Source organism: Chiloscyllium plagiosum, chromosome 13 (genome assembly GCF_004010195.1).
Source record: "Chiloscyllium plagiosum isolate BGI_BamShark_2017 chromosome 13, ASM401019v2, whole genome shotgun sequence".
NCBI classification, from domain to species: Eukaryota; Metazoa; Chordata; class Chondrichthyes; order Orectolobiformes; family Hemiscylliidae; genus Chiloscyllium; species Chiloscyllium plagiosum.
The window spans coordinates 67,101,142-67,118,467 of NC_057722.1; the positions used below are offsets into that span (position 1 = coordinate 67,101,142).

Sequence of the window (17,326 nt, forward strand, 5' to 3'; positions counted from 1 at the left end):
GCAATCTCCCAGATGTAATAGTGGCTGAAGGACCTGAACTGAAGGGAATTTAATTAGGCAGGGAAATGGTGTTGGAGAGACTGTTAGGTCTGAAGGCTGGTAAGTGCCCGGGACCTGATGGTCTGCATCCCAGGGTACGGAAGGAGGTGGCTCTAGGAATCGTGGAGGCATTGGTGATCATTTTCCAATTTTCTATAGATTCAGGATCAGTTCCTGCAGATTGGAGGGTGGCTAATGTTGTCCCACCTTTTAAGAAAGGAGGAAGAGAGAAAACAGAGAATTATAGACCAGTTAGTCTGACCTCAGTGGTGGGGAAAATGCTGGAGTCAATTATAAAGGACGAAATTACGACACATCTGGATAGCAGTAACAGGATAGGTCAGAGTCAGCATGGATTTATGAAGGGGAAATCTTGCTTGACTAATCTTCTGGAATTCTTTGAGGATGTAACTCTGAAGATAGACAAGGGAGATCCAGTGGATGTAGTTTACCTGGACTTTCAGAAAGCCTTTGATAAAGTCCCACATAGGAGGTTAGTGAGCAAAATTACGGCATATGGTATTAGGGGCAAAATATTGACATGGATTGAAAATTGGTTGGCTGACAGGAAACAAAGAGTAGTGATCAACGGCTCCCTTTCGGATTGGCAGGCGGTGATCAGTGGTGTGCCTCAGGGATCAGTTCTGCGACCGCAGCTTTTTACAATGTACATTAATGATATAGATGAAGGTATTAAAAGTAATATCAGCAAATTTGCTGATGACACAAAGCTGGGTGGCAGGGTGAAATGTGAGGAGGATGTTAGGAGAATACAGGGTGACCTAGACAGGCTAGCTGAGTGGATGGATGCATGGCAGATGCAGTTTAATGTGGATAAATGTGTGGTTATCCACTTTGGTGGCAAGAACAGGAAGGCAGATTTCTACCTAAATGGAGACAAGTTAGGTAAAGGGGCAGTACAAAGAGATCTGGATGTTCTTGTACACCAGTCAATGAAGGCAAGCATGCAGGTGCAGCAGGTAGTGAAGAAAGCTAATAGCATGCTGGCCTTCATAACAGGAGGAATTGAGTATAGAAGCAAAGAGGTCCTTCTGCAGCTGTACAGGACCCTGGTGAGACCGCACCTGGAATAATCTGCGCAGTTTTGGTCTCCAAATTTGAGGAAAGACATTCTGGCTATTGAGGGAGTGCAGCATAGGTTCACGAGGTCAATTCCCGGAATGGCGGGACTATCTTACGCTGAAAGATTGGAATGAATGGGCTTGTATATACTTGAGTTTAGAAGGCTGAGAGGGGATTTGATTGAGACGTATAAGATTATTAAAGGATTGGACACTTTGGAGGCAGGAAGCATTTCCACTGATGCGTGAGTCCTGAACCAGAGGACACAGTTTAAAAATAAGGGATAGGCCTTATTACTTAGAACTTAGAACAGAGTTGAGGAGAAACTTCTTCACCCAGAGAGTGGTTGGTGTGTGGAATGCTCTGCCCCAGAGGGCAGTGGAGGCCAAGTCTCTGGATACTTTCAAGAAAGAGTTGGATAGAGCTCTTAAGGATAGTGGAATCAAGGGTTATGGGGATCAGGCAGGAACAGGATACTGATTGAGGATGATCAGCCATGATCATAATGAATGGTGGTGCTGGCTCGAAGGGCAGAATGGCCTACTCCTGCACCTATTGTCTATTGTCTATTGTCTATTACTATATACAACTTGCACTGCAGAATTTTACCAAAGATCCTTAAACAGCACCTTCCAAACCCACAAGCACTTCCATCCAAAAGGAAAAGGCAGCAGATACCTGGGAACATCACCCCCTGCATGTTCTCTTCCAAATCACTCACCATCCTGACTTGGAAATGTATCGCCATTCCTTTGCTGTCGCTGTGTCAAAATCTTGGACTTCCCTCACTGAGGGCAATGTGGGTTTACCCACAGCGGGGGTTAAGGAAGGGCAGACAAAGGGAACAAGTCAGGCAATAAATTCTGGCCAGCCAGAAATGCCAATGTCCCATGAGTGAAAAAAACCCTGAAAATAGTTGTTAAAAATGTAATGTAAAGACTCAAGGGTATCATCTCAGAATAAAGGGGCATGAATTTCAGACTGAGATGAGGAACAATTTCTTCTCTCAGACAGTTGTGAGTCTTTGAAACTCTGCCACAGAGAGCTGCGGGGGCAGACTCTTTGTGTATATTTAAGGCTGAGATCGATAGATCGCTGACCAGGCAGGAATCATGCGTTATGGGGAAACGGCAAGATAGTGGTCATGAGGAATGTCAGATCAGCCGTGATCCTATTGAATGGAGGGACTGAACAGCCTGATCCTGTTCCTGTTTCTTATGGTCTTAACTGAAAGTAAAGCTAAGGAGTTGGGCTACGCACATAGACGTTTTGAAAAAAATGAGATGAATAAGTGTAAGGCAATCTGCAACTTTTTTAATGTTGCCCACTCCAACTGAAATGCAAAGGACTTCAGGAAATTGCCACTGCAGGGGTATCAATTCACAGAGCACTCTTCGCAATGGACTACAGAGCTAGTTGGAAAGGCAACAAAAATTAATTAACTGGCCATTCACATCATTGTTGTGATCGTGCTGTACCCAGCATAGCTATCGCATTTGTCTCTGTACCAAAAGTAACCATTTAAATAAGATCTCTGAAATGACAAAGTAACAATACTCCAAGTATTAAACTAGGTTTAAAACAGTTGGCAGATGTGAGACAGATGTAAAAAGTGTTTGTAACTGGAGGGGAATCAAAGGTTTTGGGGAACAGGCAGAAATGTGGAGTGGGATGGGCCAGCAGATATAGAAAGCGCAGAAGAATTGACAGCCTTTCAGAAACTGAAACCTCACCCTCCACGGGAAAATCCTCAGCATTTTGTATGTTGCCACTAATGGGCTGGCATCATTGATGTTCTTTTCTGACATAATAAATTGACTAAAATGGTATCAACTTTTTTTAACTAAAGATGGTCGACTGTTAATTGGAATTTGACCTTAATGCTCATCACTCGAAGAAAGATCTTGCTGACGTAGAATACCTGTTAGGGTGAAAGAAAAGGTATAGAGAACGTTGGATGACTAAAGAAATTGAGGGTTTGGTTAAGAAAAAGAAGGAAGCATATGTCAGATATAGACAGGATAGATTGAGTGAATCTTTAGAAGAGTATAAAGGAAGTAGGAGTATACTTAAGAGGGAAATCAGGAGGGCAAAAAGGGGACATGAGATAGCTTTGGCAAATAGAGTTAAGGAGAATCTAAAGGATTTTTATATTTTGCATCAGTATTTACTGTGGAAAAGGATATGGAATATATAGAATGTAGGGAAACAGATGGAGACACCTTGCAAAATGTTCATATTACAGAGGAGGAACTGCTGGATGTCTTGAAATGCATAAAGGTATATAAATCCCCAGGACCTGATCAGGTGTACGCTAGAACTCTGTGGGAAGCTAGGGAAGTGTTTGCTGGGTGTCTTGCTGAGATATTTGAATCATCAATAGTCACAGGTGAAATAACAGAAGATTGGAGGTTGGCAAACGTGGTGCCACTTTTTCAGAAAGGTGGTAAGGACAAGCCAGGGAAGTATACACCAGTGAGCCTGGTCAGTGACATTGGTGGTGGGCACGTTGTTGGAGGGAATTCTGAGGGACAGGATGTACATGTATTTGGAAAAGGCAAGGTTTGATTAGGGATAGTCAACATGGCTTTGTGCGTGGGAAATCATGTCTCACAAACTTGATTGAGCTTTTTGAAGAAATAACAAAGAGGATTGCTGAAGGCAGAGTGGTAGATGTGATCTATATGGACTTCAGTAAGGCGTTCAACAAGGTTCCCCATGGGAGACTGGTTAACAAGGTGCGATCTCATGGAATACAGGGAGAACTAGCCATTTGGATACAGAACATCAAAAGTAGAAGACAGAGGGTGGTGGTGGAGGGTTGTTTTTCAAATTGGAGGCCTGTGACCAGTGGAGTGCCACAAGGATCGGTGCTGGGTCCACTACTTTTCATCATTTATATAAATGATTTGAATGTGAGCTTAAGTGGTATAGTTAGTAAGTTTGCAGATGACATCAAAATTGGAGGTGTAGTGGACAACGAAGAAGGTTATCTCAGATCACAATGGGATCTTGATCAGATGAGCCAATGGACTGAGGAGTGGCAGATAGAGTTTAATTCAGATAAATGTGAGGTGCTGCATTTTGGGAAAGCAAATCAGAGCAGGACTTATACACTTAAGGGTAAGGTCCTAGGGAGTGTTGCTGAACAAAGAGATCTTGGAGTGAAGGTTCATAGCTCCTTGAAAGTAGAGTAGATAGGATAGTGAAGAAGGTGTTTGGTATGCTTTCCTTTATTGGTTAGAGTATTGAGTACAGGAGTTGGGAGGTCATGTGGTTTTACAGTACATTGATTAAGCCACTTTTGGAATATTGTGTGCAGTTCTGGTCTCCTTTCTATCAGAAAGATGTTGTGAAACTTGAAAGCGTTCAGAAAAGATTTACAAAGATGTTGCCAGGGTTGGGGGATTTGAACTATATGGAGAGGTTGAATAGACTAGGGCTGTATTTCCTGGAGCGTTGGAAGCTGAGGGGTGACCTTATAGATGTTTATAAAATCATGAGGGACATGAATAGGATAAATAGACAAGGTCTTTTCCCTGGGGTGGGGGAGTCCAGACTAGAGGGCATAGGTTTAGGGTCAGAGGGAGAGATATAAAAGGGACCTAAGGAGCAACTTTTTCACACGGTGGGTGAAGCATGTATGGAATGAGCTGCCAGAGGAAGTGGTGGAGTCGAGTACAAATGCAAAATTTAAAAGGCATCTGGATGAGTATATGAATAGAAACTGTTTGGAGGGATATGGGCTGGGTGCTTGCAGGTGGGACTAGATTGGGTTAGGATATCTGGTTGGCATGGATGAGTTGGTATGAAGGATCTTTTTCTGTGCTGTACAACTCTAGGACTCTATGACTCGCACAACTCACCTGTAACATTTTCACAGATGAATTGTGAGTTTACACTCAGGAGCGAGATAGTCAGTTCTTCATTATTTTGCCTTATTAGAATCCCTACAGCAGGCCATTCAGCCCATCGTGTCCACACTGACCCTCCACACTGATCCTCCTAGACCCACTCCCTATCCTATCCCTGTAACCCTGCATTGCCCATGGTTAACGTACCTAGCCTGCACATCCCTGGACACTGTGGGGTAATTTAGCATGGCTAATCCACCTTAACCTGCACATCTTTAGATTGTGGGAGGAAACTGGAGCAGACTAGGTTACTGCTTTGCAGAATTCTCCGGTCCATGTGTAAGCATGACCCTGACCTTCCCATAGCCAGTCATTGTAACACAGCGTCCTGTTCACATGCCCACGTGTCTGTCCTCGGCATGCTACAGTGTTCCAGTGAATCACAGCGCAAACTGGAGGAACAACATCTCATCTTCATACCACTCACTTCACAGTCTTCTGGAATTAATATTGAGTTCAACACTTTTAAATTGTGAACTCCCTCCCTTTCCTTCCCTTTCTTTTAGCTTTACTTGTTACATTGGGCATAGGTTTAGGGTGAGAGGGGAAAGATATAAAAGAGACCTAAGGGGCAATGTTTTCACTCAGAGGGTGGTATGTATATGGAATAAGCTTCAGAGGAAGTGGTGGAGGCTGGTACAATTGCAACATTTAAAAGCTATCTGGATGGGTATATGAATAGGAAGGGTTTGGAGGGATATAGGCCGGGTGCCGGCAGGTGGGACTAGATTGGGTTGGGATATCTGGTTGGCTTGGACGGGTTGGACCGAAGGGTCTGTTTCCGTGCTGTACATCTCTATGACTCTATGACGTGTCCTCTCTCCCCTACCCCGCACTCCAGTGGGACTGCCTGTTCTTTCCTGTTTGGCAGTTAATAACACCATTGTTCTGCCCTTCTCACATTTCGATCACTTAATCTGCACTATCAACACCTTTTCTCCCCAGTCATTCCACCCCCCCCCCCAACCATGGCATAACTGCTGCCCCCTCCACACTTCATGTCAGCTCTGAAGAAGTCATCTAGAATTGAAACACTAGCTTGCTTTCTCTCCGTGGATGCTCCCTGACTTGCTGTGCTCTCCAGCATTTTTGGTTTTAATATAGATTCCAGAAGCTGCTGTAATTCGCTCCTACATCTCTGTCGGAATTGGCTAGAAAATATCTCAAGGCCCTAACAACTCCCGGAGTGATCAAAAAGCGTTTTTCTCCTTTTCTTTTTTTGCACATCATTGAAAATGTATGCCCTGTCCTTTTGGTTGAGGTTTGTCAAACAGCTTTTACTTCATTGTTAACACTTGTTTTAAAAACTAACAGAATGTTCCAAAAGAAGTCTAGATTAGAGTGGTGCTGGAAAAGCACAGCGGGTCAGGCAGCATCCGAGGAGCAGGAAAATCAACGTTTTGGGCAAAAGCCCTTCATCAGGAATGGAGGCAGGGAGTCTCCAGGGTGGAGAGATAAATGGGGAGGAGGTAGCAAAGAGTACAATAGATTAATGGGGGTGGGGTTGGAGGTGATAGGTCAGAGGGGAGGGTGGTGGAAAGTAGTAAAGAGTACAATTGGTGAAATGGGGGTGGGGATGAAGGTGATAGGTTAAAGGCAAGGGAAAGAAAGCAGTGCATTCCCATTCCCCTGTCTCTTCTCAGACAGTAGTTTCAGACTGTCAGACGTATGCCCGAAACACCAACTTCTCCACCTCCTGATGCTGCCTGGCTTGCTGGCCTCCTGCTTGTCTACCTTGAATTCCAGCATCTGCAGATTTTTTTGTCTCTATCCAAGTCTTTTGGCGGAATGCCTCATCGCTAGAACTTTCCAACAAGCACCAGGACATCGGTCCGCTAGTGGTGAGAAGGGCATTGCCTGTGAGATTCTTCATGTACAGCCGGACTCTCTGCGTCACCACATGCTGCCCCCGAAGTGGCTGTGGGGAGGTGGGGGAGGGAAGTGTAGAGACTGTCACACACCTCCTGCTAGCCTGTGCCTTTGCAAAGGAAGTCTGGAGTGGTATTTGTCAAGGTTCGTCCTGAGCAGCTCCATGGCGCAGGGCTCTGTGCTCTACCTACAGTCTGTTCTCCAGAACACACACTGGGTCAAACATCAACTGTTCTGAGGTGGGCTCACTCTGCCCCAAACATTAACTCTGATTTCTCTCCACAGATGCTGCCAGACCTGCTGAGCTTTTCCAGCAACTTCCATTTTTGTTTCAACATCGACTAGGAGGACCATCAACGTGGAGAAAGACCATAAGACAGAGGAGTGGAAGTAAGGCCATTCGGCCCATCGAGACGCTCTTTGGTCTGCCCAAAACTTGTTGGCCTGGCAGACCAAGGAGTTGCCCCTGACTGAGTGTTGCAGACTGGCACATTCCAACCTCCAGCACTACACGCAGAGGGACACACTAAAGTTCAGGGCAGCTGCCGCCAAGGCGCAGTGGGGAAAGACCACCATCTGAGGTCTGTCTGCTGAAGGTAAATGGGAGTTTGTTCAGTTATTGGACCCTCCCAGTGCCTCAAATATATGTAAATATAGTCTTGTATAAGTAAGAAATACTTTTGGTTCGTTTGCTGGATAATTTCAAACCCCAAAGTTTGTTTTTTCGTATGCTGCTATGCAGAACCGAACTCCTTCAGCAGATGGGCACATCAGTAGAGGATTTAGAGGGATATGGGTCAAATGCTGACAAATGGGACTAGATTAATTTAGGATATCGAGTCAGCATGGACCAGCTGGGCTGAAGGATTTATTCCGAGCTGTACAACTCTATGACTATGTATGTATATAAAGATATTTTAATGAATAAAGCATATTTCTCAAATAAAAGGAATGTTTCATCTGTCATCCCTGGAAGATACCAAGGACGATTCGGGGGAGAGAGGTCAAACAGAAGTAAATAAATAAATCGTATTGGGGCCGTATGGGATTTTAATAGTTCACTCAAAGTGTCAATGAGAAACGCTGAATCACGAATGTGGTAGAAATAAAATGGGTTTTATTTCCAGCGTGGACATGAACTGTTTGAGTCAGAAGGAGGTTTCAAAGGCAGCCAAACTGTAACTCTCCAGAAATGCTAACTGCTGGTTATAAATGGAAACAATAACAGAGATATTCACTTCTAAGTTGAATTACCTTGACCTGGAACAGCTACACAAGAACCACTTCCTGAAACCCACGTATAAACAGTGGCCTTGTGGTTATTTTACAGTTTGCTGAGTCGGTTTAACGTGGTTAAGTGGGACATTTTTCAAGGTAAACTGTTGTTTTCACCAATCTTTAAAACGCCTGCTCGGGTATTTAACGCTGATTGCATTTTAATTCACCAATTTCCCATTCGACAATTCAACTGAATGTATATTTCCAACTGTCCTTCCACCGCGCAGATAGCTGTTGGAATCACCCTTGTCGTTTCAGAATTTTCACCAAGTGTTCACTAACTAGTTACCGAGATAAGCGAAGGAGCGTAAGTCCTTTAAAAGCGGGGTTGGAGCTTTCAAAGAGCAAAGCGAATGTGTACATCTTTTTGTGAATCAACTTCAGTTGCTTTAATTGGATTACAGTACAAAGAGCAGTTTTCAAAGAAAGACTTGAATTTGTATAGCACCTTTCACATCGTCAGAAGTCGCAAAATTGCGTTTTATTTTCAAAAAATAAACAGTCCACAGGATGAGCATCCGTGCCCATCCCTAATTGCCCAGAGAGAAGTTAAGAATCAACCACATTGCTGTGGGTCTGGAATCAAACCTTTTGTTAATCACTTCTGGAACATGGTGTCACTGCCTGGCCAGCAGTTTTACCCTCAATGCGGTTTCTTCTACATCGGGAGTCAGGACACCAGCGCATGGAGCGGTTCAGGGAACATCTCTGGGACACACGCAATAAACAACCCCATTGCCTTGTGGCTGAACACTGCAGCTTCCGCCTGACATTCCCCCCAAGGGCATGCAAGTCCTGGGCTTCCTCCACTGCCCAATCAAAGCTACCCACCAACTGGAGGAAGAACGACTCATCGTCCGCTTCGGACTCTACAACCATACGGGATCAATGTCGATTTCACCAGCTTCCAAATCTCCCCTCCCCCACCTCAACCCAGATCCAACCTTCCAACTCCGCACCGTCCTACCTGTCCATCTTCCTTCTTACCGGTCCGCCCCACCCTCCCCTCCTATGACCATCCACCCCTGGCCTGCATCCAACTATTGCTTTTCCAGTTACCCCACCACCCCCCCTATTATTTATCTCTCAGCTCCCTTTCCTCCCCTACATTCCTGGTGAAGGGCCTATGCCCAAAACATCAAACCTCCTGCTCCTCAGATGCTGCCTGACCCCCATATCCTTCTCAACCTTTCCTATTCGTGTACAGAGGAGCCTCGATTATCCAAAGGACACTGACAGGGAATATTTCGTTCGGTTAATCAAAATCCGGAGAATCGTACGCTGGATAACATAGTTTAGCCAAGCATCGGGACCTTGCGATCTTGCCGGGTAATCCGATATTCAGATAATCGAATGCCAGATAATCGGAGGTTCCTTTGTATTTGTCCAAATGCCTTTGAAATGTTGTTAATGTACCTTCCTCAACCACTTCCGTTGGCAGCTCATTGCATATGCGTACTACCCTCTGTGTAAAAAAAATTGCTCCTCAAGTTCCCCTTTATTCTTTTCCCCTCTAACCCTAAACTGATGCCCTCTAGTCCTCGATTCCCCAACCCTGGGAAAAAGACTGACTGTATTCACCCTTTCCATGCCTCTCTGTGCTTGCTCATTAGAGTGCTCAAGACCAAGCTGATAGTTGTATTTCCATTTACCAGTATGCAAATGTTGTAAAATCTCTCAGCCCCTTTCCCCTCCATATTCCTGATGAAGGGTTTATGTCCGAAATATCGACTCTCTTCCTCCTCGGATGCTGCCTGACCTGCTGAGCTTTTTCCAGCACCACACTTTTTGACTCTGACTCTTCAGCATCTGCAGTCCTTACTCTCTCCCAGCACTTTTCTTGCCTAGTTGCCCTTGAGAAGGTGGTGGTGAGCTGCCTTGTTGAACTGCTGTAGTCCATGTTGTCAGTTGACCCACAATGCCATTAGAGAGGGAATTCGAGGATTTTGACCCAGCGACACTGAAGGATCAGAGACATACTTCGAAGTCAGGATGATGGATAGGTTGGAGGGGCAATGGCACAGTGGTTAGCACTGCTGCCTCACAGCGCCAGAGACCCGGGTTCAATTCCCGCCTCGGGCAACCGACTGTGTGGAGTTTGCACATTCTCCCCGTGTCTGCGTGGGTTTCCTCTGGGTGCTCTGGTTTCCTCCCACAATCCAAAAATGTGCAGGTTAGGTGAATTGGCCATGCTAAATTGCCCGTAGTGTTAGGTGAAGAGGTAAGTGTAGGGGAATGGGTCTGGGTGGGCTGCACTTCGGCGGGTCAGTGTGGACTTGTAATCTAAAATCTATCCCTAAAAGGAATTTGCAGGTGGTGTGTTCCTATGTATCTGCTGGGAACATGGTCTTCGAGATGGAAGTGGTCATGGGTTTGGAAGGTTCTGTTGAAGGAATATTGGTGAATTTCTGCAGTATACCTTTTAGATAGTACACGCTGCTGCTACTGAGCGTTGGTGGTGGAGGGAATGGATGCTTGTAGATGTGGTGCCAATCAATTGGATTGCTTTGTCCTGAATTGTGTCAAGATTCTGTTCGGATTGTACTCATCCAGACAAGAGTGTAGTCACACTCCTGACTTGCCCCTCAAACATGGTGGACTGGCTATGGGGACTCAGGAGATGCGGAAAATGTGTTGCTGGAAAAGCGCAGCAGGTCAGGCAGCATCCAGGGAACAGGAGAATCGACGTTTCGGGCATAAGCCCGTATGCCCGAAACGTTGATTCTCCTGTTCCCTGGATGCTGCCTGACCTGCCGCGCTTTTCCAGCAATACATTTTCAGCTCTGATCCGAAACGTCGATTCTCCTCTTCCCTGGAATGCTGCCTGACCTGCCGCGCTTTTCCAGCAACACATTTTCAGCTCTGATCTCCAGCATCTGCAGACCTCACTTTCTCCCCTTCGGACTCAGGAGATGACTTACTTGCCACAGTATTCCTAGCCTCTGACCTGCTTTTGTAGCCATGGTGTTTTATGTGCTGAGTCCAGCTGAGGTCTGGTCAATGGTAACCCCAAAGTTGTTGATCATGGCGGATTCAGTGATGGTAACACCATTGGATGTCAAGCAGTGGTGGTTAGATTGTCTTTTATTGGAATTGGTCATTGCCTGGCGTTTGTGTGGTGTGAATGATACTTGCCACTTGTCAGCCCAAGTCTGGATATTGTCCAGATCTTGTTGTATTTGAACATGGAATGCTTCAGTATCTAAGGAGTCACGAATAGTGCTGAACATTTTGCAATCATCAGTGAACAATCCCACTTCTGACCTTATGATGGTGGGAAAGTCATTGATGAAGCAGCTGAAGATGTTTAGGCCAAGGACATTACCCTGAGGAACCCCTGCAGAGACGTCCTGGAATTGATATGACAACAGCTACACCATCTTCCTGTGTGCCAGGTGTGGCTCCAACCATGTTCACACAAGTGGGCCAGACCAGGTAGGAATGGCAGATTCTTTCTCCAAAGGGCATTAGTAAACCTGATGGAGTTTTTTGACATTGGTTATCATTCATTCTAGATTTTTATTAATTTAATTCCTTGACTTGCCAAGGCAGGATTTTGAACTTGGCTCCCCAGAACACTATCTGGGTCTCTAGATTAATTGCCGAACACCTCCATCAGCACAGCCATCTCTCAGACCCCACTGCACTACACACAGACACAGACACAGACAGAGACACATAGACAGACTCACACTCATAGACACTCCTACACACACACATACTCCTATAGACCTACACACTCACGCAGACCCTCTCTTACACAAGTTCTTTCTCAAGCACTTATACATATACTCCCACACTCACACGCACCCTCTCACAGGTTTATACCCCTTTACACTCACACACATGCACACACTCTCTCACAGACAGTCAGAACCCACCCTGTTGCAAGCGCGCGCGCGCGCACACACACACACACACAAGTTTTTGGGGTGAATTTGTACTTGCAGAATTATATTTTATTTTGCTGAAAAACTACATGTCAAATTCTGTAAATCCGTTTTTTAGATTAGAATCAGTCTGGACATTGTGGCACAGACAGCCTGACACAGGGCACCTCACACCTTAAATGCATTAACTGGGCTGATATGACACCAATAAGTTCATTGAGAATATAACTTTAAAAAAGTTCTGCGATTTACATATGAAAGAACTGAAACCCACATGGTCATTCTAAAAGATGAGAGACTTAACAAATAATCCAGGTCTTTCTCAATATCTCATTTCAGTTACATCACGCTTTAAACTTTTGCTATAAATTCCATGTCTTGCAATCTTATACTCCACAACCACGTGATGAAGGAGCAGTGCTCCGAAAGCTAGTGCTGCCAAATAAACCTGGTGTGTGATTTTTAACTGTGAATAGGCAGGTTGGAGTAGGTTTGTTTTATTCACAGATGGAATGTGGGAATAGCTGGCCTGGCCAGAATATATTGCCCATTCCTAGTGGCCACCCTTGTGTAGGTGGTGGTGGGCTGTCTTCTTGAACTACTGCAGTCCATGCAAGTGACTATGCCCGATGAGATGAGATGGAAGTTGGTTAGAGATCTCTTGGGGGTAATTCCTTGATTGATATTTGATGATTGACTCCATGAAAGATAAATATCATAATGTAGTGGAGTCTCAGGGATTCTCCTCAATGTAGGGACTGGCTCTGAGCTGGCTGGTCAGAGTCCATGTATGGACTGGCTCTGAGCTGGCTGGTCAGAGTCCATGTATGGTGCACATGTAAATACAGGGGGACTTAGTGAAGGGATGCTGGCTGCTGTGGAATTATTTCGCTCATCCAACTACATCTCAACATACAATATGGCGAAATGCTCAATGAAATGTGGCAGCTTTGATGAGAATGATTTAGGAGTAATTTGTTCGCTAATGTGCACCACGCTTTGAGTCACAACACATGAATGATGTGACTGTAAGACTTAAAGCAGAAGTAGGCCATTCAGCCCATTGCATCTGCCCTGCCATTCAGTAAGATCGTGGCTGATCTGGGACAGAGCACTGGTGGAGGAGGAATGCAAAGGAAGCAAATCCGGCAGCCCAGCTCCCCCACCACCTTGTCGGACATCGTGTTCTGTGTATCCACAGATTCATGGGTCACAAATTGGCTTGCTAGGTCACATGAAGACCCATAGTAGGAGCCCACAAAGCTGAGGAGGTGGTGCTCATCAAACTTCTGTTAATCTGTTTTAATTTAGAAATCACATGCCTGGAAATATGGAAAATTTAAGATGAAACTTTCTTGCACCGGTGGCATGGTGGCTCAGTGATTAGCACTGCTGCCTCACAGCACCAGGGTCCCAGGTTCAATTCCAGCCTACAGTGTCTGCATGGGTGCTCCTATTTCCTCCCACAGTCTAAAGATGTGCAGGTCAAGTGATTTGGCTATGCTAATTTGCCCATAGTGTTAGGTCAGTTAGTCAGAGGGAAATGGGTCGGTGTGGACTGGTTAGGCCGAAGGGCCTGTTTCCACACTATAGGGAATCTAATCTAATCTTTAGAAATGCAGTGACAACTGTATAATGTTACTGAAGATTCTGTATATGACTGCTTTTTAACTTTGCTGTTCCTGCTGCATAGGAAATTTCAGGGCAGTTAGGGATAGGCAATAAAATGAGTTAGAAAATTTTCAATTTTCAAGATGTGGAGATGCAGGAGTTGGACTGGGGTGGATAAAGTTAAAAATCACACAACACCAGGTTATTGTCCAACAGGTTTATTTGGAAGCATGAGCTTTCTGAGCGCTGCTCCTTCGTCAGGTAGCTACTTTACAAAGGAGCAGCACTCTGAAAGCTAGTGCTTCCAAATAAACCTGTTGGACTATAACCTGGTATTGCGTGATTTTTAATTTCAATTTTCAAGCCATTGTAATTTCGAGATAAAGCCGCGTGTGTGATAATAATGAAGAAATGCACAATGGAATTTAAATGTTGTTATCTTATTAAAAGCTGTGGGCATCATCAATTTGCAAAGTAGCCACTGGTGCATTTGTTTTTAATCCACAGATTGCCCAGATCTGCCGGATGCCGTGGACCAAAATGCTTCAGTTTTCTTCTCGCCGATCGCCCATTGTATGTACGAGGGGTTGTACTGCCAGCAGCCAACCACTAGCTACAAACGCAGGACTTGGTGAGGTTTTGGTCACGGTTATTGGTCTGGCAAATAACCAGTGCTCATTCAGCTGTAAACAGGGATGTTGGCGTGCATTCAAATCGGTTGGCAGCCACAGAGGAGAGGGGGTGCATCTCCCCTTCTCGCTGTGCCACTGGAACTTTGCTGGAGGTTCACCAGAACCTGACCTGCCCAAACAAGATTTCTGCAGAGCCCGCAATGCAGCTGCAGCACTGGAGTGAAGGAATTCCGAGCAAATTCACACCAGCTATAGATCATTCTTTCAATAGTTTCCATTAATGTTCACAGCCGGAATTCCTTAAGTATATTGTGAGTACACTGGGGCAGCATGGCGAGCTGTAAGAGTAAACACAAGTAATATAGCATGGCTTACCTGAAACACAGCATCACCGCAGCATTACTCACCTGGGTGAGGATCGAACGAGATGCACTCTGCAGGCAAATTTACAGGAATAACAAACCAGAAGAACTGCAGATACTTTAAATCAGAAACGAAAGCAGAAATTACTGGTAAAGCTCAGCAGGTCTGGCAGCATCTGCAGAGAGAAATCAGAGTTAACGGTTTGGATCTAATGACCCTTCCTCAGAACTGATGATAGCAAGAAAAATGTTGGTTAAACTGATGTTAATTGAACGTTAACTCTGATTTCTCTTCACAGATGCTGCCAGACCTGCTGAGCTTTTCCAGCAACTTCTGTTTTTGCCTCAGATTCGTAGGAATGTTGACTTTTATCCAACCTATCCTGGACACTTGGATGTGGGGGGACTTGGTGGTGGTGGGGATGGGTGTTGGTTTTTTGGAGGTGGGAGTGTAATAGTGGCAGAAATTTTTCACAGTTCAATTTGTGTGCTGGCAGTAAAATGTTTTATTTTATAGAGAGTAACAGGAACTTTTAGATGTGCACACAAATATGCAAGGAATAGAGGGATATGGACCAAGGGCAGGCAGAAGGGATTAGTCTTATTTGGCATCATGTTCAACACGACATTGTGGGTCGAAGGGCCCATTCCCGTGCTGTATGATTCTATGTTCTATGTTGGTTGTCGAGCTAGTGGGTCTCCTGACTGTTAGTCAAGATGTCTACAGCATGGAGAAGGGTCCCTCAACATTCAATGGTGCTACTGTCCCTGAATCCCCCATTATCAACATCCTGGGGGCTATCATTACCTAGAAACTCAACTGAACTTACAACATAAATGCAGTGGCTGCAAGAGCAGGTCAGAGGCTAGGAAAACTGCAGCAAGTAACTCACCCCCGATTCCACAAAGCCTGTCCATCATCTGCAAGGCACGAGTAAGGAGTGTGATGGAATACTCTCCACTTGCCTCGACGAGTGCATCTCTGTCAACACTCAAGAAGTTTGACACCATCTAGGACAAAGCACCTCACTTCATTGGTACCACATCCACAAACATTCACTCCCTCCATCACCAATGCTCAGTAGCAGCAGTGTGTACTATCTACAAGATGCACTGCAGAGACTCACTAAAGATCCTCAGACAGCACCTTCCAAACGGATGATGACTTTCATCTGGATAGACAAGAGCAGCAGATAAATGGGAGCACCACTGGCTACAAGTTCCCCTCCAAGCCACTCACCATCCTGACTTGGAAATATATTGCCGTTCCTTCGCTGTCACTGGGTCAAAATCCTGGAATTCCCTCCCTAAGGACATTGTGGGTCATCCCACAGCAGGTGGACTGCAGCAGTTCAAGAAGGCAGCTCACCCCCACCTCCCCAAGGGCAACTAGGGACGGGTAATAAATGCTGGCCCAGCCAGCAATGCCCACATCTCGCAAATAAATGAAAAAAACAAGATTGCCATTAGGCTAGCTTTTAATTCCATTGAAATGATTGTGTTCATATTTCACCATTTGCCTTGGTGAGATTTGGGCTCATGCATCCAGAGCATTAAGCTGGAGCTCTGGATTACTAGTCCAATGACACCACTACTACCTCAATTTACACTCCGCTTATTAATTCAAGCCTACAGATTTTCCAAATCTTGTTGCACCAAACAAGCTCCCCTTCATTGAAACTGAAGATTAGATTAGATTATCTGTAGTATGGAAACAGGCTTTTTGGCCCAACAAGTCCACACCAACTCTCCGAAGAGTAACCCACCCAGACTCATTCCCCTACTCTAAACCTCTCTCTGACTAATGCACCTAACACTATGGGCAATTTTGGCCTGGCCAATTCACCTGACCTGCGCATCTTTTGGATTGTGAGAGGAAATCCACACAGACTGTTGCACGAGGCGGGAATTGAACCCGGGTCCCTGACGCTGTGAGGCAGCAATGTTAACCACTGAGCCACCCTAAAGCTATTGAAGGAAAAATAAGTTCAAATCAATAAGCAAGAAATTGGCTGTGAAAATATTACATAATTTACAGAGTGCAGAAAGTTAGTGTCATTTGCATGTGTCAGATCAGCTGGTCTTAGTGTAAGATTTCACAAGTAATATTGACTTTTACAGACATACTGAAAAAAGGTGGAAATGCTGCAGATGCTGCGGTTGCTATGGCAGCAGTCTTGAATCTTACTGAACCATTCAGCACTGGTATTGGTGGAGACTGCAATTGCCTTTTTTACCATGGTCCAACTAAGAAAGTATATGGACTGAATGGAAGGTAAGAAACAGTAGCTGAAATTCATAGTCATCTGTGTTGCACCCCTGCTCTGCATCCCCCAGCTGACTAATGTTGAGAGATTAACTGCATCTCTCCACGCTTCAGGCTCTCTGCCTTTATTCCTGATGAAGGGCTTTTGCCCGAAACGTCGATTTTGCTGCTCCTCGTTTGCTGCCTGAACTGCTGTGCTCTTCCAGCACCACTGATCCAAAAAATGCTTTTGTTCATAAACCATGTGTGGTGCACTACTCCCTGCAATCTGAAGGCTGTAAGAGCTAGTGCCTTCTCCATTCTGTAACTGGTTTCACAAATCGCAACCCTGAATAGCAGAGTCCTGCAGATGCTGGAAATCGGAAACAAACACAGCTATTCA

The 17,326-nt window shown here is 45.1% G+C and overlaps 2 protein-coding genes across 4 annotated transcripts in view; one reads left to right on the plus strand and one right to left on the minus strand.

Annotated features, from left to right (window-relative positions):
- LOC122556167 (keratin-associated protein 5-1-like) overlaps nt 1-8,213 on the minus strand; it is a 42,274-nt gene extending 34,061 nt beyond the window's left edge. The window contains exon 1 of the mRNA XM_043702681.1: nt 8,160-8,213. The gene's annotated coding sequence lies outside the window, so the exon portion shown is untranslated. The remainder of the gene's footprint in view (nt 1-8,159) is intronic.
- The window catches only part of LOC122556165 (glutathione hydrolase-like YwrD proenzyme), a 65,167-nt gene continuing 56,023 nt past the window's right edge, over nt 8,183-17,326 (plus strand). Inside the window, exons 1-3 of one of the 3 annotated variants that reach the window (XM_043702678.1) lie at nt 8,183-8,279; nt 14,192-14,315; nt 16,800-16,953. In XM_043702678.1, coding sequence (XP_043558613.1) covers nt 14,210-14,315; nt 16,800-16,953 — 260 coding nt within the window. In that variant the 5' untranslated portion in view covers nt 8,183-8,279; nt 14,192-14,209. Of the gene's footprint in view, nt 8,280-9,474; nt 9,513-11,485; nt 11,619-14,191; nt 14,316-16,799; nt 16,954-17,326 lie in introns of those variants that run through there. The other 2 variants (XM_043702679.1, XM_043702680.1) reach the window with 2 other exon arrangements.